Genomic DNA, 23986 nt, shown 5'->3' with positions numbered 1-23986 from the left:
TCATGACCTCTTGTTTGAATCTCACTTACCCTCAAGGGAAAGAGCCTATTCACATCTTTGTAACATCTGCATATTTACTAATCCAGTTTATCAATCCATCATCCAAATCATTAAAGTAAATGAGAAATAACAAGGGGGACAATACTGATCCCTGAGGCACACTGCTTGTTATTAGCCTCCACTCAGAAAGACAGTTATCCACCATGACTCTCTGGCATCCACCTTCTAGCCACTGTTGAACCAATTTGACTATCTAAAAATTAATACCTAGCACCTGAACCTTCCTTATCAACCTTCCATGTGGACCCTTATCAAAGGCCTTAATGAAATCCATATAGACAACATCTACTGCTCTACCGTCATCAATATTCTTAGTCACCTCCTCAAAAAAATTCAACAAAATTTGTCAAACATGACCTTCCACGCACAAACCAATGTTGAGTATTCCTAATCAGACCCTGTCTCTCTAGGTTCTTATATATTATCTCTAAGAATACTTTCCATTAGCTTACTGACCACTATCATCAAATTTATAGACCTATAATTGCTAGGTTTACTCCTCAAACCCTTTTTAAACAAAGGAACATGTGCAATACACCAATCTTCCGGGACTATGTCCCTCTCTGACAGTGAAAAATCTCTGTCAGATCTTGTTATTTCTTCCCTGATTTCCTTCAAGGTCCTGGGGAAAATCCCATTGGGACCTGGAGACCTATCCACCTTTATATGCTTCAAAAGCTTCAATACCCTCTCATTCCTGATCCCTACATTTTCCATAATTACCCCTTTTTTTTCCTTATCCTGCACAATTCAATATCCTTCCACCTAGTGAATACTGAAGAAAATAACTTGTTCAATATCTCCCCCATCTCATTTGGCTCTACACACAGTTGTCTGCTCTGATTCCCTAAGGAACCATTTTTATCCTTAACTCTCCTTTTGCTATTTACATATTTGTAAAAACCCTTTGGATTTATTTTTTACTCTGTTTGCTATAGCCACCTCATACTTTCTTTTCACTTTCCTAATTTCTTTCTTAAGATTCTTTTTATAATCCATGTATTTCCCAATCATCTTGTTTACACCTTGTTTCTTATATAATGTAAACCTGCCTTTTTATTCAAACCAAATTTCTTATATCCCTTGAAAACCATGGCTCTCTCAAAGTTTTGGCTCTGCCTTTTATCCAAACAGGAACATAAAGATTCTGTACCCTCAAAATCTCACCTTTAAAAGACCTCCAATTCTCCTCTAGATCCTTCCCATAAAACAAATCATCCCAATCCACTCCTCACAAATCCTTTCTCACCTCTTCAAATCTGGCTTTTCCCCACTCAAAAACCTCAATTTTTGAACCAGACCTATCCTTTTCCATAATTATATTGAAAATAATGGTACTATGATCACTGGACCTGAAGTGCTCCCCAATACATATCTCTGTCACTTGCCTTAACTCATTCCCCAGAAGTAGATCCAACACTGTCCCTTCTCTAGTCGGTACCTCAATATATTGCTGCAAAAAGCTATCTTGCACACATTTTACAAATTCTATTCAGCCCCTTCACAGAATGCGTTTCCCAATCAATATTAGGAAAATTAAAATCCCCACTAACACAACCCTGTGCTTATTACAAATATCTACTATTTCCTTACAAATGTGCTCCTCTATTTCTCGCTCCCCACTAGGTGGTCTATAATACACCCCTATAAGTGTAACTTCTCCTTTCCCATTTCTCAATTCCACCTATAATGCCTCCCTTGATGAGCCCTCCAATCTATTTTGCCTAAGCACCGCAGTAATATTTTTCCTGACAAGCAATTCTATCACACCTAAAGCAACGAAATACAGGAATATTTAGCTGCCAATCACATCCCTCCTGCAACCACATCTCATTAATCGCTACCACGTCGTCACACTGCCAAGTGTCTATCCACACTTTCAACTCATCCACCTTCCTTACAGTAGTCCTAGCATTAAAATAAATGTATTTCAGAGATTTCACACATCTTTCTCTCTGTTTGTCCCTATCTTTACAGTCAACTCTATTATTTCTTTCCATCATCTCTCCTCCATCACTGTACTGATCAATTTCCTTCTCAATCACCTGTCTATACACCCCCATACTTTTTCTACAAGCCTTCTCGCTTTGCAGTCTAACCCTCTCTTTGCTGTTCTCCTTTATATGGACCCTTCCACCAACTGTACTAGTTTAAAGCCTCCTGAGTAGTCCTAGCAAATGCCCCTACCAGGATCCTGGTCCCTCTGGGATTCAGATGCAACCCGTCCATTCAGTCCAGGTTCCACCTCCTCCAAAAAAGGTCCCAGTGATCCAAAAACTCAAATCCCTGTCCCCTGCTCCAGCCCTTCAGCCAAACATTCCTCCTCCACCTTATACTATTCCTGCCCTCATTGTCATGTGGTACAGGTAGTAATCCAGAGATTACTCCCTTTAAGGTCCTTCTTTTTAGCTCCCTACCTAACTCCCTTTACTCGTTTTTTTAGGATCTATTCACTCTTCCTCCCTATGCCATTGGTACCAACATGTACCACGACCTCTGGTTCATTTCCCTCCACCTTTAGGATGTCTTGGACACAGGAAGTTACATCCTGGACCCTGACACCAGGGAGGAAAACCATCTTCCGGTTCTCCTTAACATGTCCAGAGAATTCCCTATCTGTCCTCCTAACTATTGAATCCCCTATAATTACTGTCCTCCTCTTCCTTTCCCTACCCTTCTGAGCTACAGAGGCTGACCTCGTGCCAGAGGTACAAGCTTTCCCCAGCTTGGCTGTCCCTCACAATAGTACTCAAAGAGGAGTACCTATTGTTGAGGGTTACAGTCACAGGTACTAGTACCTTACTCTTCCCTTTCCCTCTCCTAACTGTAACCCACTTATCCTTCTTCAGTGGCCCTGGTGTGACCACCTGGCTGTAACTCCTGTCTATGACTTCCTCACTCTCTCAGAAGAGGGCAAGGTCATCGAGCTGCAGCTCCAGTTCCCTAACACGGTCCCTGAGAAGCTGCAACTCAGCACACTTAGTGCAGATGTGGATGTCCGGGAGGCTAGAAGACTCCAGGACCTCCCACATCTGGCACGGAAAACAGCAAACTGCTCTCACACTCATTTCCTCTCATCCCCTCACCTTAAAAAGAGAAAAAATAAAAATAAGAGAAGAGACAAATATACAGGCCTACCTGAATCCAGATGAGCTCGACCTCAGCCTCTGCTCGCCAAGCCTCTCGAGCCAAAGCCTCAATACCCCACTCCTTTGCTGAGCCACTCACTCGCTGGCCACTCCTTTACCTTACCCTCTTTTTATTGGCCCTTGACCAATTAACCCAGTCACTCACTCCTCGCCCCCATCTTCCTCTGAATGCCATCAAAACTCCAACCCCTCCGACATTGACTCCTTGCTCGAACCTACTAGGCCCGAGCCCCCGGTAAGTCACTGAATTTGAAGCTCTTACCTCGCTCCTCCTCCTCTGAACACTGCTGAAACTCCAACTCTTCCGATGCCAACTTGCTCGAACCAACTAGACCCGAGCCCCGGTAAGTCACTGAATTTGAAGCTCTTGCCTCGCTCCTCCTCCTCTGAACACTGCTGAAACTCCGACTCCTCACTTGAACCAACTATCAATGGCATGAAAATTGAATTGCTTCTCTATCTGCAGATGCTGCCTGAACCTTAGCAAGGTAACAGCAGTGTGAAGTTAAGTACAGTAATATATTTCCTCAGTTACATTTCAATATTGCTATGGATCATGCTTGAAGTTATGGACTAACTGCACAAACAAAATCAGGTTTTAAATAAAAACCTGCCAGATTTTACTGTTATGGGTCTGTCCCCTGTGTACAGTTACCATTTACTGGAACTTCCCTTAACTGAGTTTGACCTTGCTTGGCCAAGGAGTAAGTGGCAAGTACTCAAGCAACCTTGAGGGATATGAGTAAGACAAAATAAGATAGGCCCTCTATCAAATCCATCAGTATTTGAAAATGTCTGAATGTCAGTCATGAAGAAACATTTGAAAATCGTAAAAACAATTATATACAATTAGTAATATTTATATTAAACCTTGTGAACAATTAAAATACAATACAGATCACATCCAATTCTAAAAGGGAATTAACATTTTTCTACCCTACATTACTCATTGAATTAAACAATCTTTTGAATGTTACTTCAAATCCAGCCTTATGTAGAATCTGATAATAAATACCACAGTATAAATTCTGAGACTCTAGCAGGCTTCGGCTCCACTACTAGATTCCATGGTCAGTACAAGAGCAGAGGATAGCTTGAAAATAGCTGGTGCAGTTTCATCCAGCTACTTTTTTTTGTGGGATATTTCTGAAACTTATCAGCAGTTATCTCAAGAAATACCAAAGCTACCAGCAAAGTACAGTTCAGAAAGGAGATTATTGTGGAAATTGTGAACTGTTTTAATGATCCATTTTGCTTCAATTTATTTTATTCAAATAGAATACATGTGTATTAAGCCAAATATGGAATAAACAATTAAAATAGTAGTACTCTAAAAGTCAATTGACTTTCATTTTCTTTTTAAATTGAAGAGGTACCATCTAGTGCCACTGATTATATATGCTTTTTTAAAATGAAAGCTACCAGTGAAAAATATTGTACTATTCATTAGATTAATTACAAAGTTCTGAAACTAGTTGATGAATGCATTATTCCTTAAAAATCTCACTCACAAGCTTCTTGATCTTAAATATGAATTAAAGAAATAATTACAGGCACAGAAAATTAACAAGGCAATGTGCAAGATTAAATAAATTGTGATACACTTGAGAAACCTATTACAGATTGCATTTAAAATGGTGGCTACATTATGATGTTAGCTGTAACACCTTTGGATATTCAGCTTATTAATTAATATTTTATTGTATACTAAACTTTACCATGATCAAATTTAAATTTAAAAAAAGCAAGGATATTATACAGTCACACAGCCTGACTAAATGATCAGCAAACAAACTAGATATTCCTGGTCAAATACATAATCTTCAAGGAACTATAGCTAACTTGCATCCTTTTGATCTTGTCTATCCACTACACATTTAATTAATTTCACCCTTATTAAAATACATTCTATTTTTACAAACAAATTTGATGAATAATAATTAATAATGACAGTTACATACGTCACAGCATCATCCAAGAAAAGAACAGGGAGGAATTTTATTCAGTGGTTTTAAAGGTGTGTTTACCATTCCTACAGCTTATTTTGTGTGCATGTCAGGATCATTGTTACAAAAGAAGCACAATACCTATGATGTAGCAGATGGAACACATGACTACAGAAATTGAATTGAGCATTATCAGAAGAAAGCACTATCTTAGCCACCACTTTCCCCACTCAGATCCGAGAACAAAACTAATAACATTGACCTTGGGGTCTCTTGGCTACAGGCTATGGTTCACACAGCTGGCAGTTATTCAGAGCTACTTAACCTAGTCACCTCCAACATCTCCTTGCAATAGCCAAGGCTAGCACCTGATTTCCAAACAGATGCATGACAATATGCACATGGCCTTTGACCCCCACTGGCTTTCCTCAGATAATCAAAGGCAAAACAGAGTCTGTTGCCATGGTAATAGATCTGCTGCACACTGCACAGATGTCATGAAAATAATGGAGACCAAAGAATGACATGAATTCGACCACAAGAGGGAGCTTTAACACAGTCCTCCATGTTGGATGCACTTTTAGTATTTGCAAACCAACCATTGTTTTGGTAATGAAAAGTATACATTTTCAATTCATACTATTCTTCATTTTTTAAAAATGCTTGGCACTTATACAATGAATTGCTCTAACAAAATAATTCAGAACAATTTATATTAAAAAAAATTAACTGCAATTTTTTCTCACTAATTTTGTCAGAACAAATATGAAATTTGAACCCATTTACTTACTATTTAGCTATCAAAGATTTATTTCATCCCAAAGCTATTGCAAATATCAGATTTGTTTTAAAGCCTGTTTGTTACTGTCCTCATTACTGGGGGGAAAAAAACTTTTATATTGCATCTTTAATGACTTTGGGACGTCCAAATTGAATACAGTAATCTACAACAAATTGTAATGTGACAGTGGGTATGTCATTCATAAGTAATATTGATATGTGAAAAATTGATCAGGAGCTTCCCTGGTTTCTTCTCAATGGGTTCACACAATCTTCTACTCCCTTTGATGGAACAGGTGCGACGTTATTTTACGTCCTCATGCATGTGAGAATGTGAACGAGAATGGTGGAATTAGACAGTAAAACAATCTCTCAGAATTGCATTTCAGCATAATCGTGGAGTTTTGTACACACACTGATAACCTAATAATCTGATAACCTAAGCAGTATTCACAATGTATAATGACACAAACTGCATTTAAGATTACATAACAAAAAGCTGGTCTGTTTTTTATCATTGTAGTTTTAATTTATTTTCCCTGGATTTTTCTGTTCAGTACCAGAGCAACCACATCAATGCAAGGTCCAAAATATGTTTCACTGATACCTGAATTTTTTTGTCAATTGAGTTGTATACTTTACGCAGTTCACTACTGTAATTACCAACAGAATTAGGTCAAAATCCAGTATATCACAGAGAAAAATCAGAAAGGGATACTGGATTGGAATTTTCCAAGTTGACTCACATCAAGCCATAGGATTGTTTAATTGTTGTTAGATACTTCTACAATATTCTTAAAACCCTCTCACTGAGAACAATTCAAAGGTTTTTAAGATCTAATTAATAGTCCTTTGCTTTCAAAATCTGAATTCTATAATAAAGGATTTAACATATGGGATGAGGAAAAACAGATGATGTCAGATGATAGTTGAGGCCTTTGAAAGGGCTTCTCATCTCAGTACTCAAGAACAATGAAGGTGGACTCCACTGTTTAACTTCCATGTTGTTCCCCAAAGGACAACCATTGTTCTCTGATGCATTAAAGCTTTTCCTACCCTTGATAAAGCAACATTTTTCTAAAACACTGATAAGAGCTGAAGAAACTGCCTCCCATAAATTTGAATAAAGCTATCTTGAAATATTCTGAATTGAATTTGAGGCACAAATGGTAACCATTCAACATTTTCAAACACTCAATCTAATAGATAAACATCTGAGTGTAAATTATTAAAACAATTTTATTAATTTTATTTTGTTGCAGAATTTGTTAAAGCAACAATCAATTGATTACATAGCACCATGTGCCACCACGGTGTATTTTGTGTGGTGTCAGCTACAATTTTAGGCAGTAGCCATCCAGCATGTGGCAATGCCCTGAAAATTCCTCATAACAATGAAGAAGAGAGGATTATCCAGGATGAAGAAACACTTACTTTCAACCCACCTCAGCTTGTTTCAATAGACATTCTATCTTTAATCAGAAGGGAAATGAAACAAAAAGGCACTGCTCAGTCGTTATTTTATCTCTACCTGAATGCTTCTAATGTTTCCTAACAAAATAAAATTGTAAAGCTTTTTGGAAGCAAATCACAGTCTAACAATAGGAAATTGAAAGATTGCTACTGCTATGTCAGAGTGAACTTAGTGTCACTGTGCAAGCTTTATATATCCAGTAAAACTCATAAAACCATATTGGGTTACAACTGATGTCTCTATTCCCTAAAGAGCAATAAAGACATTTTGTTCAGATTATTACTTTTGGAAACTAAATTCAAATTCTCAGTCAATTATGGTGGAATTTGAACTGGAGTTCTCCTATCAATCCATACTATGAATTACTTGTCTCATTAGATAATCACCTCCTGTTTGTTTTTCTCTGCATGTTCAATAAGTGTTTTCTGAGGAAAAGATATTGGTGGGTTGGATGGGGTTGTGGTGAATTTGTGAATAAGTCAGGCTGATGAATTGTATTAATTATAAAACAAAACACCACTTAAAAAGCAACTTTGTCCAATTCAAATCAAAAATTGAACCTGTCCACTACAGCATATGTCTGGCCAATTTCCTTTAGAAAATAAATATTAAATGGTCATTTTACTCTGGTGTCACAGCTGGGAAAATACCTTGAACATTGCATTTCGATTCATTTGTATAATGTAAATTTTTAATGCCAAGTTTTACTCCTTGATACAGCACATAGTTTATTTCATTGCAGTGTAAAAACCATCCACATCTCTTCATTCTATCAAGCAAAAAAAAAGAGCATGGACACAGGAATTGAGATTTCAAAATTGCTTTTTTGAATATCTGGACATACAACAAAAATAGGTATTAATTTCAGTTCTGCATTGACATTTCTACTCTTCCAACCAGAGGGCTTCAAACACATCATTACCCGTTGACCCATTTAAAAATAAACCCATTGTGTGTGTCTGGTTTCAAAATAGTAAAATAAATCTCCCTCTAAACATTCATCCACAGTACCTCCTGAAAGACCTCCTTGGATTTCAGAACAGCAGCCATCTGCTCCTTCGTGTATGGATAAATGACAGAGCGGTACTGAGTGCCACCATCATTTCCTTGTTGCATACCTGAAAAGGTTGATACATTTATTGCATTAACAATAAATATTTAGTGAATAGAATAGATAAACAATTTTAAAAATATGTACAGTAGAATTCCAATTATCCAAAATCGGATTCTCCAAAATCCTTTTATCCGAAATTTAATTTTTTTCAGATAACTGAGGAGATCCGAAACAAATTAAAAATACTCATTTATCTGAAATATTTTGGAGCCGAACTGACCTCACAGGTTGAAAAAAATTCACTCGACGTGAAATTAGAATGACATTTGTCCTCATTTCAGGTAACTCACTCCTCTCTCTCTTTCCATTTCTTCTTTACCTTCACCTATTGGCTTTTCTCTCCAACTCTCCCTCTCTGACTGTGTGCCACTGTCTCCCAGAGCAAACAGTCAGAAGAATCCCTTGTCCCACCGTCATCAAGGAGAGCAGCCTCCCAGGCAGGAGCGGGACCTCGGGCTCTCCTCCTATTCCCTTCACTCCTTCCTTGGCACGCTAGATGCCGAGTCTGAACCCTCCCCTCAGCCTACTTCCCTGGTGTGCATGTGCAGTAGGCCTAGGGGAGGATTCGGATTCGGGACTCTGGCATAGGGAGCTCCAGTGACTGGGGAGACTGGAACCTGCCGACTCACCAGTGAGTGTTCCACCGGCCTGGGAAGCCTCCCCGGGGATCAGTGGCGGCATTGAATTTGTCTCAGTGATCAGCGATGGGCAGCACTTTTTTGGTGAGAATTAAACATTATTTTAATGCTGAAAAAGGCTTTCTTGTTGTTTGTGGTTGTTTAGACATTGATATAAATGATTTGCTGTTGCTACTGGGCTGTTTTTAAAAAATGACCAGTTCTCAAAAAATATATATTTATCCAACATAAGCCCAGACCCAAGCATTTCGTACAGTCTGACTTGTACTGTATATTGTTGAGTGCATTTGATTAAAGCAGCATTGAATATTGAAATATCAATATAGAGCATGGATTGACAGTGATTACTGCTAATATTTGTGAATTTTAAAAATTACAGAAATCTTCACAAACAAAAGTTTTCTTTTAATAAAAATGAATGGGGACAGGAATTCTTTTTATTTTATTGTGATGAGTAAGCTATTTGCAAAATCATAATTGCAGTGAACATGCCTTTCTAAAAGTACAACCTTGAACCAAGCCAGCAATGTACTTGTCCTACTTTCCATGAAAAGTGAAATTTTGGACCCACAAATATATTTCAGATCATTGTACATTCCTTCAAGAGATATTTTAGCCAGTTTACTTATTCATTCATTCATTCATTCATTCATTCATCTATTAATTTATCTATCTATCTATCCATCTATTTACTTATCTGTCTATTTATTTATTTTTTAAAGGTGCAATTTCAATTTGTTCATGCACTTTCCCAAAAGATTTCTACATTTAATTTCTCCAGTGGAATGCAAATACAGTACTGTATATGTTAATGTTCACCAAAAGCAATTACTTGAAGAAACAGTTCTACACCACTAATAAACAACATGAGCTGATGTGAAACTGACTAATGTTAATCTGTCAACAATAAAGCAAATTTTGAATCATGTCCTGGCTAATCAAAGTGCAGCTTGGCATATCTATCTCGCCCCTTCAATATCCAGTATAGGTTTTGATGAGATTTATACCCCTTACTCTTCTAAACTCCAGGAAGTACAGACCTAGAATTAGCAAATGCTTCATACGTTATTTCTCTCATCCCTGGGATCATCTCATAAACCTTAGATATGTGGCCCAACACTGCTCGCAATGTGGTATGACCAATGCCTTGCAAATAGTCAGCACTACATCTTTGCCTTTATATTGTAGACTTCTCAAAATGAATGTAAAGATTGCAATTGCCTTCCTTACTACAAATTTATCCTGCAAATTAATCTTTAGGGATGTCAAAGTCTCTATGGACTTGGCTTTCTGAATTCTCTCCCCACTTAGAAAATAGTCTACTTCTTTATTCCTTCTACCAAAGTGCACGACCACTTTCCTCCTTATGGTGAAGTTTACGAGACACTTCTTTGCTCATTCCCCCAACTTATCCAAGTCCCTCTGCAGACTGCGTGTGTGTATGTGCGTGCGATTGTGAGAGAGAGAGAGACTGTGCAGCTGAACATAGCTCCAACCATATCATCAAGTTTGCAGATGACATAATCAGGGTGGACCTGATCAGTAAGAATGATGAGTCAGCATACTGAGATGAAGTGCAGTTACTAACAGTCTAGTGTGCAACCAACAACCTGTATCTTAACATTAAGAAAACAAAAGAGATGGTTGTCAACTTCAAGAGGGCCCAGGGGGACCAAACTCTGCTGACCATTGACGGCTCCACTGTTGAAGTCATCAAGAATATCAAATTCTTTGGAATGCACTTAGTGGAGAACATCACATGGTCCCTTAACACAAGCTCCATAGCCAAGAAAGGCCAGCAGCACCTCTACTTCCTGCAAAGGCTGAGGAAAGTTTATCTCCCACCCTCCATCCTAACTACATTCTACAGAGGTTGTATTGAGAGCATCCTGTGCAACTGTATCACTGCCTGGTTTGGAAGCTGCACCTCCTCCGTCCTCAAGACCCTGCAGAGGATCGTGAAATCAGTGGAAAAGATCACTGGGGGGCCCCTCTTCTTACCATGGAGGACATTTATAATACTCGATGCAGGTGAAAGACAATAAATATTATGAAGGACTCCATACACCCCTCATGTAAACTGTTCTCCCTTCTGCCATCTGGTAGAAGGTACTGCAGCACTCGGGCCCATATGTCCAGATTGGGCAAGAGCTTTTTAACCCCAAGTCATCAGACTCCTTCAAATTCAGCGTTGAAGTGTAGGCCTTTGAAATTTGATGACCACAATTAATGTTGAACTGCTGAGAAGACTGGAGTTGTCGCTGCTACAGATTCATAAATTCTTCTTGCGTTGCCTTTGAAGAAATGTCCATCCACATGAGCTATGTTCATAACACTCCTGGTCCTTTTGTAGGCAAGACTTGACTGGGCGGCCTCCACGAACCTTCCAAGACCCTGGCACTGGTCTCTCCAAGTAACTTCACTGCTAGTCACACTTAAAATAAAGCAGTCTCTCCAAGTGACCTTCATTGTTAGTCACAATCAAAATGAAGCATGTTGCTTCCCAAATAGACCCTCCTGGCACAGGTCAATCCACTGAAAAGGCCCAGTCATTCACAGAGCAGGCTTTTCTCTGAATTCCACAAAAACGGCCAGACACAAGAGCTGCTTCAAAAAGCTACTTTCTCTTCAGCCGTCAGAATGGTTCTCCCTTGTAAAATCAGTGTCTTTGCAAATGTATCGAATCTGGAACAGACCTTGATAAACCTTCCCTCAATTATTCCAATGTATCAAATTATTGCTGGGCCGTGGCTTATGTTGTGCTTGTGTGAAATGTTAACAGTGACTATTCAGTCTCTTCTCTCTTTACTATGCCTTACAGTGATAGTCATATTTTACTAAAACAGGAGCTCATAATAATAAGTCTTAATGTTTTAAATATGTTGAACTATTCTAATCTATATTAATGTAAATATTCTCTGTGTTCTTGGAGAAATATTGGCTCATCTTTATTATGACACTAAAATGCATGAAGAAAGCTCAGAATGTATAACAAGAATTTTAATTCTGTTGCAAAAGAGACCTTCCTCCCGATGGCATTTATTTGGAATGCGTCAAATATTAGGACATGCATAGATAGGAGAAAAACTATAACATATCACACACTTAAATAGTGAACCTTTTACATATTTACAGTACATAATCCTTGGAGGAACACTACCAAATATGGCAGTCAGAACGATGAGCAGGTGAATCACTTTCATATTAAATTATTTTGCACTTTAACACTTGTAAAAGAAAAACTCAGTCAGTATATTAGAGGCCTTTCCAATTTCAGAAAAAGGGCAGGATTTAAAAAAAATACTTTAAAAAGAATTCCATGAGAAAAGATTAATACAATTCCATGATGTTCCCTTCTACACTTCTTCACTTTTGTTTTGTCACTTTTTCAATAGAGAAGTGGGTCATTATTTGATAACTGTATTAGAAAACCTCTCACCAACACCTACCTATCCAGTGATTCAGTGCTTCCACTAAAGTTTACAATATGAGATGAACTAGTAAAAGTAAATGCTATTTAGTTTTGTCCTCTAGCCTTCACAGAATGGAAAAACTAAATGCCTATTTCCGTCGTCCTCTCTTTTTACATTGTTCATCACCATACATTCAAGAGACTTGGATAGGCAAAATAAATCACACTGCAGACTCTTATTGACTCCCTGTGGACATTTTCTCTTTAAAGCAATGCTAATGCCTCAGTGCTGAGAAATCACAATATTTTTCTGGTTCAACAAATTCAGTTCTACAAAGAATCTCCGCTTGTCTTTTTTTTTTGCTTTTGTCATTATTTGTACCTCGTGTGGTTTCAAGGTTCATTTGAAACATGTTAATGAAACACTAATTACCACAGCAGTAATTAGCAATATAATGAGGAACTGGTCTATTCATTACTGTACCTTGTGTTGGGTCATGGCTCTCCCAGAAGACCTTGAGCAATTTTTCAAAGCACATTTTGTCTGGATCGTACACGACTCGAACTACTTCTGCATGGCCAGTCATTCCTATGGAAGGGCAACACAGTATTATAACAGTATTATGTTTAATTTTACTGCAATCACAAAAGCAAGATTCTTTCACCCACTATGAATTGCTTTTAAAATGGCACTTCTTTCTTTTGTTTAAAATAGAGGTTTGTCATATTTCAAACGAGTTTATGGGATGAATAATTTACAAGGCTAACTTAAATATGTTATGAATTATCATCCATAACTAGTTCTGCAATTTAGTCTGCAACAACAATTAAATAAAAACACTAACTTTTTTTATATTAGTGTTTCCAACAATTTGAAAAAAAAACCATCTGAAAATAAGGCAACATTCTGTGCAACTGCTCACTTTTAGTGCTGGTACCTGTACATGGGAGGTCTGCTAACAAGATAATCAATTACTTACTCAGTATCGATTTCTCATAGGAAATACTCCCATTTTCAGTGGATTAGCATAAATAAGAACTAAAAGATGGAGCTAGTTTGTAATGGTTGAGAACAGAATCAAATGAAGATTATTGAAATTGCCATAGACATTTCAATGATTCTTTTAGTCACAAGGGTTTACGAAGCATAAACTGGTTTACTCGACTTAGATATAAAACCTAAATTTCCATTTTGAAATAAAAACAGATCTGTTAAGACCAAAATTATTATATTCCATAATTTACTTGGTGGAATACAATGAAATTCAATACGCCCCTCTCTTCAACTGGCAAATCAGTTTATAAATAAAGCATATGGCAGTAACCAGCATAACATAACATGTTTATATTTCCTATTTTCCTATGCCTTACTTTAAACATACTGGTCCATCCATATATTTTTGTTCTGAGTTTCTGTATTAGGATAGATGGATGAAAGAGGCAGGTGTAAAGTAGGTGATATTGATACAGGATGTTGGAAACTGATAAGGAATTCTAAAATCACAAATTAAATTTTGTAACAGTTTCCAACATCCTGAATCAATATCACCTAAACTCAAGCCAACATCAAACTGCTTATCATGAGGCAGGAGATTTTACCAACAGCTTGTGTTCCATTAAGTGTTTTACACCTTTTGCATGATTTGTTTTAATTTGAAACAAATTTGAAGTCAGAACTACAGCGAAAATGGAACTTTCCATTGACATTAATCCATTCTTGCTGAAGATACCATTTGGCAGTATTCCCACCACATTGGAGAAAGATACCAGGTTGAATCTTTGCTGTGAAAAGTGGACGTGGGTTGCAGTTTCCAAATATACAAACCAAGCATAGAGTGAATAAAAAATGCAGAGATGAACTCACACCAATTTAGCAAGTACACAACAAAGTGTGCAAAATATTCCACAATATTTTATACTTGTATTTACTTTTGAAAAGTGAATTTAAAGTCGACTACTTTGCTGAAATTATGAGGAAATAATTATCTTTTATTTGTGAAGAATCCTCCTGACATTTTCTTTGACCAATAATACCCAGTCTACAGAGCTTATCCCACATATCAAAATCACCCCATTGATTGGTCAATTCAATTAACATTCTTGAGTAAAAATTTAAGGGATTTGCACAAGTTCAATGCTGATGCTTTCGACCACAAATACTTTCAATGAAAGTTTATGCATTTTTAAATTGATATAATAATTTAGTTGATATGTAACAACAATGACCAAAAAAATTCTACTATCCATGCTCCAAAAGAAAGAATGGTGGTCCCTTACATCCAACAAGGAACTAGATATTTCCTAAGTTATTAAGGACTCTTATCTACCAAAGATAACACAAAGTAGCTAAACATCACAAAACAATGAACTGTATATGCTACTTCACTTAAGTAGAAATTCTGCAGTTCATGTACAGAACATAGTAAAATGACCAATTATTCGACAACTTTATTCCAGTGCAATGATTTAATTTATTTTTTAAATTTAGACATACAGCAAGGTAACAGGCCATTTTGCCCCACGAGTCCAGGCCACCCAATTTACACCTAATTAACCTACATTCCCTGTACGTTTCAAATGGTGGGAGGAAACTGGAGATCCCAGGGAAAATCCACAGGGAGAACATACAAACTCCTTACAGACAGTGCAGGATTGAAACCCTGGTCCCTATCGCTGGCGCTGTAAAGGAGTCACGCTAACTGCTACACCAACAGTGCTGCCCTAAAAATAAAGCATCTCAAATTAATCTGACTATTCAATGACGAAAAATATTGCATTATTATTGTATTTAACTATTATTATATTTTAACCTTGGTTACATTATTTAATTTTGATTACTAATTCTCTGATCTTTGCAGTGGTCAATGTAAAATACGTTGTAGTATAAAGTAGTAACAATGCCATGGCATTATGGATGAGCAAGGTAAATAATAGAAAGGTTTATTAGTCATTTTCACTTATACTAAATCACTTTTAATTTTAGTTCATTTCATTTTAAGGGAAGAATGCCATAACTTTAATGATGGTTGATATTGAATGCTCATTGGAAAATATTTAACCCATACTCACTATTACTACATAAATTATCTGATATTTGTCACTTTCCTATTTGTAGAAGCTTGTTGAGTGAAAATAAACTGTCAAATACTTTCCTTAATTTATAACAGTAACCTCAATGAATGAAAAGATAGATATAAATGCCACAATTGTTCCTTCTTTCTATTTCTCTTCAAGTTAGACATCTGAGTGGTGAAAGGACTGCCAGTATGAATTGAAGTTACCTTTCTTCTCACTTCTCTGTTAAATGGATTGAAGATGCTCAATCAACTGTTCCCAGGCCTGTCCAACATGAATATATCACAATGGCTCTCATTTTTCTGATACCACGCCCTTCCTTCCTTTATCTTACTCTTTTATTGTTGTGCATCTTTTAATCATACATCTGTCTATGGGCCTTTTTCCTCTGATGTTATATGGATGCTGCATTTTGGTACCCCTTGCACCCCACAACCTGAGTACTTCCCATCAGATGTGATCTTCTGTCTTCACTTCCCCATCTTAAGTTGCTAATCGTAAATATTCTGATTCTTAAAATTAGTGGATGGAAAAAAATCAGTTGAGAGACTGGCTTATTGTTTTCCTTTACAGCACCAGCGATAGGGACCAGGGTTTCAATCCTGCACTGTCTGTGAGGAGTTTGGATTTTCCCTGGGATCTCCAGTTTCCTCCCACCATTGGGGCAAAATGGCCTGTTACCTTGCTGTATGTCTAAATTTTAAAAATAAATTAATCAGTGCACTGGAATAAAGTTGTCGAATAATTGGTCATTTTACTATGTTCTGTACATGAACTGCAGAATTTCTACTTAAGTGAAGTAGCATATTGTTTTCCACTCCTGACTGTGCTCTATTATTCAATATATTTAAATAAACAAATTTTAAAAATTGAATTTTCATAAGCAAACAAAACTACCTTTAAAATGTTCAAGTTCTTGCTATACTACTCTGAAATTTTATAGATAAATCAGAGTTTCAAACTTAACTTACAACAGGAGCAAACACTATTTCATGCTCTGTAAACAAACTTGATCACAAATTTCTGGGATTATTTCTTCAACAGATCTAGGTTTCATTTTGGACTTTCTGGAATTCCACAACATTTTAGATTATTGTTAGTATGCAGCGGTGGCTACACTGCTAACTGAAGGATCGCACAACCAAACAGGTCGAGTTCAGTGAGCAAAACTGATTTATTGCAGGCTGCCCGGCTGGACTTGTACTCCCAGCCCGGAACTGGCCGAGAACCGCGCTGGGGGGCCCCGACGTCACTAGGGGCGTCACGTGGGTCACCAAGCGCGGGCTTCAGAGCCCAGTGCAGAGGTCAGGAGGAAACCCCCGATGGCGCCATTTTGGCCGGCTGCCCCGCCGCGTGCGTGACAAGCGAGGCCAGTTCACCTGCCTATTGGCGTCTTGCCATAAGTAAACTATTTCATTGACCTGAGTGAGATGGAATAGAATAATTCCAGATTTATTACAGACCAGTCTGTAGTAAAACCACCATCAATTATTTGACAACACATATTATCAATATATGCTTAAATGATACCCAATAAAGTAAACTAAATTGTTCAGTTTCCAATGAAGGTTGAAAGCCTCAATTTATATTTAAACGACCTCAAAAATGTTTTCAGGTTTAACCCTGTACATAGAAAGATAAATGGCAAATCTTCAGTGATCTCAGCATTGGCAAGTCCCTGCCCATCAATTTCATTTGATTTTAGATAATCCCACCAACCAAAGTAACAATAAAGATAATACAAAGCTATAGAAAGCACATGATGGCCTTGCACTTGTCTGTCAGAAATAAAAGCAGCTGTTGTGTTCATGCATTGTCTGCGTGCCTGTTGCCTTGAATGATTTGTAGTCTTTCAGATGATCATTTGTCATAAAGCACTCAGGTGGTAAAGCAATCAACCATGAGACAGAGCATAGAATAAAAAAAATTGCATGATGGATAGTGCTCTGTGGTGGCCAGAACTCAGCAGCAGTGAAGGCTAAACAGAAGCTTAAGTTTTTTTTAAATGGAACAGTAGATTGAGTTTTGATTTTAAAAATCTTAATGGACCACCTCAAGGGTAACATAGAGAACAGAGCTCAAGATATATCATCAGATCAGTCAAGGGACTTAAATGTCTTTCCATTCATCCTTAGGCTACTTGCTACTTGGTTTGGACTTTTGTCATAAAAACAAGGAATGAAATCGCATGTAATAATGAATAAGCAATTGAATTCAATTGTATTGGCATCAGTTAGCTCAATGTGCAAGTTCTTGCAACATAAAAGTATCAACCAAGAGCATACTCTTCATTTTTTTTTAAACAGGTGCTGAATATTTGTGTGAGCACTTGATTTTACATTGAGATGAATGATGTTGAATATTACAAAGAATATAGATGGTTCTTTAAAGTTACATTTGTGTAATAATTTCCAGAATCCTGCCTGATCAAAATGTTGACAGAAATTATAAAAGAAAAGGCCTTGTTTATTCTTGATTTAACTTTTGTTAAGTATATTTAGTATATTTCCATAGAAAAAAAAGTTATAACTATGATTCAGTATATAAATGTATTCTCTATTTCTACACTGAGTTACAGGAATTAATTTCATCGTTTTGCTGGATAAGGACAGGGGAACATTGCTCCCAAAATAGGACAATGGAACTCACTGGCTTCTAGAGTGTTCACTGGATCCTATTTGCTTTAAGTCAGTTCAAAGATTTAAGTATAAAGTTATAATGTATTAGGAATGTCGAGTAATTTAGGAAAACTGCTGGAGCCCCAAACCCAGAGTCAGTGTGAGGTAAGTAAGTCACAACCACCTTATCCCAAAGTTTCACTTTCATGTGGCTGGAATCTAGCAACTGAAAGATTTTCAGGTATCCTAAATACAACATTTCCTATGCATGACAAACAGTAGTCATTCAATTCAATGTCCTTGGTACAATATACAAGATGGGACAATGTGTTAGAATGTTCCAAAATCAGGTAAGTTTCAGTTTTTTTCATTGATGTTTTACAAATATGGTTCTTCCGGTCGGTTCCACACACAACACTCCATCCCCTCCCGTATCAACATCACTCCGATGATATTCAACCAAAATGATTTCTACAGAGATGCCATTGGATGTTATGTCTCACCCCAAACGTTGCTTTGGCATTGCAGCTCACTGATGAAGTGTAAATGTAGTACAGTGGTCAAAATGCCACTTGTCTCCTGACCTGGTCAGAACATTAGGGTTCTATTACATAAGTATCATGTCTTCTCTACAAGTGGAAACTCTAGATGGGAGAGACTGGACGCAGACTGAGAGGTCACTTTGTTGATCACCTTGGCTCTGTCTGCCACAATAGCGTGGATCTCCCAGTGGCCACCCATTTCAATTCACCATTCCATTCCCTTGCTGACATGTCCGTCCATGGTCTCATACCGTGCGAGACTGAGAGCACCTGTAAATTGTAGGAACAACAAACATCTTCCGACTGTCACCCTCCAACCAAATGGCATTAATATCGACTTCTTAAAAACAACCTTTCCCACCTCACTTCTTCCCCTGTCGCCTTCCCCCAAACTCTGTCTCTCCCTTCTGTCTCCTTTTGCACAAACATGATATACTCTTACTTCATCCCTTATCATATGCAATTAAAACCTTTTGCTGGTCAGGATTCCTCCCCCAGCTAGCATTGTCTGAATGCTGAGATTTCATGTTTCTGACTAATTCTGTTTACTTCTTGAAGAAGGGCTCAGACCTGAAATGTCAGCAATATATCTTTGTTTCCTACAGATGCTGAAAAGACTGGCATTTTGGTGCATTTTACTACAATCACAGTGCCTACAGACTTTTGTGTTTCAGTAACCCACATTCAAACTAGATCAATGGACTAGCTCAGGTAGACAACTTGGCCTGCAGAGACAAATTGGGGTGAAGGGCCTGTTTCCATGCTGTATAACTCTATGACACATCTCCTTTAAAATATCCCCACTCCCTTTCAATGCCTGTCCTCTAATGTTTGTCATTTTTTTTGACTGGGACAAAGACTAACTCTTTCCCCTTTCTGTGACTCTCATAATTTTATAAGCTTCTATCAAGTCACTTCCTCATTGATGACACTCCAGAAAAATAACAATCCAAATTTAGCTAACCACTCCTTACAGCTAATACTAATCCAGCAAGCATGCAATGAACTAATTCTGCACCCTCTCCTAAGCCTCCACATCCTTCCTGAATGCAGCAAACCAGCATTGCACACAATACTCCAAATGTGGCCAAACCAGTTTTATTCAGCCATAACATGATCAGATTTTATATAATTTTACATATCTACTCATTATTATCTATAAAGAAGTGTTGGTCTCAAAATTAAGCTACTGTGGCGCTCTGCATAGTTGAAGAAAGCACAGCCACCACGTTGAGGGTCGTTAACAACTGTTTATTTGAATTTAGCGCTCGCCCCTTTAAGGGCAGCATGGGCTCAGTCACCACGTGTGTGGTGATGTCATAATCGCTGCAGGAGGCGCGCGCTGAGAGGAAGGTTTGAACCAGGAAGAATACCTGATGGCTCCATCTTCCCATGGCTGCCCCGCCATGTGGCGTTATACGTGGGGCTGATTCCCAATGAGAGAGTGCGCCACCACACAACCCCCCCCAGAACCGGCTATGAATCCTGCCGTTTGAGCAGGAGGCCTCGGCGCTTGGACACGGCCATCTGCACTGGCTGCAACAAGTCCAGGTGGGCCACCTTCAAACGGTCCACTGTAAAAAGTTCCTCCTTCGCCCCCCCCCCCCCCCCACCACATCTAGAGTGAAAGTTCCGCCAGATCACCGGAGTACCTTATACAGACCTTCGTACAGGCACTGTAGTGGTGCCCGTTGTGGTCCTCTCCAAACGAACACAAACTGTGCCACGTCCAGTTTCTTGGGGTGGTGGGATGGCCAGATGCCATGACGTGATGGGGGTTAAGGGACCAGGGAAGCCAGTTTCCTGCGGAGATCCACCAGCAGGTTCGTGTCCTCGGGTGCTGTGTCCGCTTCTGGGCCGAAGAACTCGCTGGGCAGGAAGAATGGCGCACCGTATACCAATTCTGCCGATGAGGCTTGCAGGTCCTCCTTGGGTGCTGTCCAGATCCCGAGGAGGACCCAGGGCAGTTCGTCTGACTAGTCTGGGCCAGTGAGACGAGCCATGAGAGCGGTCTTTAGGTGCCGGTGAAACCTCTCCACCAAACTGTTGGATTGCAGGTGATAGGCAGTGGTGTAGTTGAGTTTAACCCCCAAGAGTCTCACCAGCTGGGCCCATAGTGCGGAGGTAAACTGGGCGCCCCTATCACTGGTGATATGCGCCAGCACGCCGAACCGGGCGATCCACTGGCAGACGAGGGTCCTAGCGCACGTCTCCACCGAAGCCTCTCTGATCGGGATGGCCTCAGGCCATCTTGTGGCTCGCTCCACTATCGTAAGTAGGTAGCATGGCTCTCTGGATACCAGCAAGGGGCCGATGACATCAACGTGGATGTGCTGGAACCTCCGCGCTGATAAGTCAAAAGGTTGGATTGGGGTCTGCGTGTGTCTATGGATCTTGGAAGCCTGGCACTTGGTGCAGTTCCTAGCTAGTTATGCTAGGAACTAGACTCTTTCTCAAGTCCATGCCACACAAATCGCTCTGCCACCATCCGCACGGTCATCTTCACCGAGGGATGAGAAAGGTCGTAGACTAGACTGAAAACTCTCACCCTCCACTGCGGTGGGACTACCGGGCGAGGTGGGCCTATGGAGAAGTCACAGAGCAGCGACTGGATGTCTTTGAGGTTGAGGCCAGAGATGGCAGTCCAGAGGGCTTGCATCTCCACGTCGTGCTGCTGGGCCTAGGCTTGCTGTGCATAGTCCAGGCCGGGGACCAGAGTATTGATGGACAGGTGAGAGAGTGCGTCAGCTACCATATTGCCCTTGCCTGCCCTGTGCCATATGTCTGTAGTGAATTCCGACACGTAAGAGAGTTGGTGCTGTTGATTAGCTGACCAGGGGTCCTTGGCCATGGTGAGTGCCTGGGTGAAGACCGTGAAGGAAGGCTTTGCCCTCCAGAAAATAGCAGAAATGGCGGATGGCCAAGTACAGCGCCAGGAGTTCCTGATCGAACGCGGTGTACTTGAGCTCCGGAGGGCACACCTGCTTACTGAAAAAGGCCAGCGGGCGCCATTGCCCATCCAACTACTGCTCCAGCACTCCCCCGACCACCGTGGCTGAGGCGTCAACCAAGAACGCCGTGTGTGCCTCCGGGCATGGGTGCACCAGCAGTGTCGCACTGGCAGGGCTTCCTTCATCACTGTAAACACCTTGTCCACCTCTTCCGACCAGAATAAAGTTTTATTCTTCGTGGTCATCAGTGCGAACAGTGGATGCATGGTACAGGCGGCCCTGGGGATGCAAGTTCGCCATTCCCATGAAATCTTGCAGGCCTTTGAGGGTGGCGGGTTTGGGGAAACGTTGGACAGCTGCCACCTTTTCCGGCACCGGAACGGCCCCAGCCGGTGAGATGGTGTGCCCCGGGGACTGCAGCGACTGCTTTCCGAACTGGCATTTGGCTGCGTTGATCGAGAGGCCGAACTCAACCAGCCAGACATACAAGGTGCGGAGATGGACCTTGTGTTCTTCGTGATTGCGACTGGCAATCAGGATGTTGTCTAAGTAGATGAACACTAAGTCCAAGTCCCTTCCCACTGCATCCATGAGGAGCTGGAACGTCTGGGCTGCATTCTTTAACCTGAACTGAATACGGAGGAATTCAAAAAGCCCGAATGGGGTGATGATCGCAGTCCTTCCAACATCGCCAGGGTGCACTGGGTTCTGGTGATATCCCTGCACCAGGTCGACTTTGAAAAAGAGTTGCGCACCGTGGAGGTTGGCCGAGAAATCCTGTATGTGAGGGACTGGGTTCCTGTCGGGAATTGTGGCGTCGTTTAGCCGTCAGTAGTCTCCACAGGGTCTCCAGCCTCCTGATGATTTGTGGACCTTATGGAATGGAGAGGCCCAAGTGCTACCAACTCTTGGAGTCTTGAGTATTTCTCCTTCACCAGCTGTAGTTTTACTGGGGGGGGCAGCCATCTGGGCTTGATGTGCAACAGGGGGGCCTTGCATAGCGATGTGGTGGAAAACTCCATGACTGGGGAAGGCAGTATTGAAGCGTGGCTCCAGAATGGTGAGGAATTCGTAGAGTATCTCAGTGTACTCATCCCTGGAGGCGGCGATTTCGGATCTGCAGGCATCCACAGTGTCCAAATGCACAAGTGGAAGGTGCAGGCGTTGACCAGCCTCTTGCCCTTCAAGTTGACCAGCAAGCCATGAGCCCTCAGGAAGTCAGCCCCCAACAGCGCAGTGCCCACTGAGGCCAGCATGAACCTCCAGTGGAATTTTTCATTGCCGATCTGGATCTGCGCCCTGCGGGTGCCGAAGTACTTGATGGTGGAACCAATGGCCGCCCGCAGAGTTGGACCAGGCGATCGGGTGTGAGTCTCTAATGCTGTAGAGGGTAGGACACTCACCTCAGCCCATGTCCACCAGGAAACGCCGGTTAGTGGACTTGTCAGTTACAAGAAGGAGGCTGTTCGCGTGGCCAGCCGTCACACCCATCAATGGCGGCTGGCCTGGTCATTTCCCTGGAAGCTGCAGGGTTGGCGGCACTTACGGGCTTGGGCTCCCCAGCGCTGGTGGTAGAAGCACCAGGTCGGATGGCTCTCTTCAAGCTTGTGGTTGGGGGTGGTTTGAGGTTGAATGGTTCCTGGTCTTGAAACCTGTTTTTTTTTTAATAATTTTTTTATTTTTCATACTGTGAACCATATCAACCAAAATATATACAAATGTTTCTCATTAAACATACACAGTGGCATTTTCGCCCTTTTTCCCCCCCTACCTTCCCTCCCCCTCCAAAACCAATAAATATTCAACATATACAATAAAACCATTAAACAATATCATCATACAATGAACAATAAACAAGAAAAATGTGTCATCAACTTTTACGCAGTGGATCAAGTAGTTTTGTCTTCTTATCATTTTAGGGGGTGGAGGTCCGAGGCAAGCCCTCTCTGTTATGTTCCATGTATGGTTCCCAAATTTGTTCAAATAATGTGACTTTATTTTTTTAATTATATGTTATTTTTCCAATGGAATACATTTATTCATTTCTATGTACCATTGCTGTTTTCTCAGGCTCTTTTCCAAGTTGACATTATACTTTTTTTGGTACTGCTAAGGCTATCATAATAAATCTTTTTTTAACGCTTTATCCAATTTGAGGCCTAATTCCTTACTTCTTGATTTACTTAGAAGAAAGATCTCTGGATTTTTTGGTATGTTATTTTTTGTG

At 40.0% G+C, this 23986-nt stretch overlaps 1 protein-coding gene and 1 long non-coding RNA gene across 8 annotated transcripts in view; both read right to left on the bottom strand.

The window, feature by feature from the left end:
- The window catches only part of LOC138736697 (uncharacterized), a 79867-nt gene extending 74302 nt beyond the window's left edge, over nucleotides 1-5565 (bottom strand). Inside the window, exon 1 of the long non-coding RNA XR_011340511.1 lies at nucleotides 5171-5565. This is a non-coding gene — a long non-coding RNA (uncharacterized lncRNA). The remainder of the gene's footprint in view (nucleotides 1-5170) is intronic.
- msraa (methionine sulfoxide reductase Aa) overlaps nucleotides 1-23986 on the bottom strand; it is a 328025-nt gene that overhangs the window by 113448 nt on the left and 190591 nt on the right. For all 7 annotated transcript variants that reach the window (XM_069886610.1, XM_069886609.1, XM_069886611.1 and 4 more), the window contains 2 exons: nucleotides 13058-13162; nucleotides 8421-8527 (listed from right to left, as the gene is read on the bottom strand). In XM_069886610.1, coding sequence (XP_069742711.1) covers nucleotides 8421-8527; nucleotides 13058-13162 — 212 coding nt within the window. The remainder of the gene's footprint in view (nucleotides 1-8420; nucleotides 8528-13057; nucleotides 13163-23986) is intronic.

Source organism: Narcine bancroftii, chromosome 6, assembly GCF_036971445.1.
Source record: "Narcine bancroftii isolate sNarBan1 chromosome 6, sNarBan1.hap1, whole genome shotgun sequence".
Lineage (NCBI taxonomy): Eukaryota > Metazoa > Chordata > Chondrichthyes > Torpediniformes > Narcinidae > Narcine > Narcine bancroftii.
Note: the sequence above shows the minus strand (reverse complement) of the source record. Positions and strands in the feature narration are given on the sequence as shown.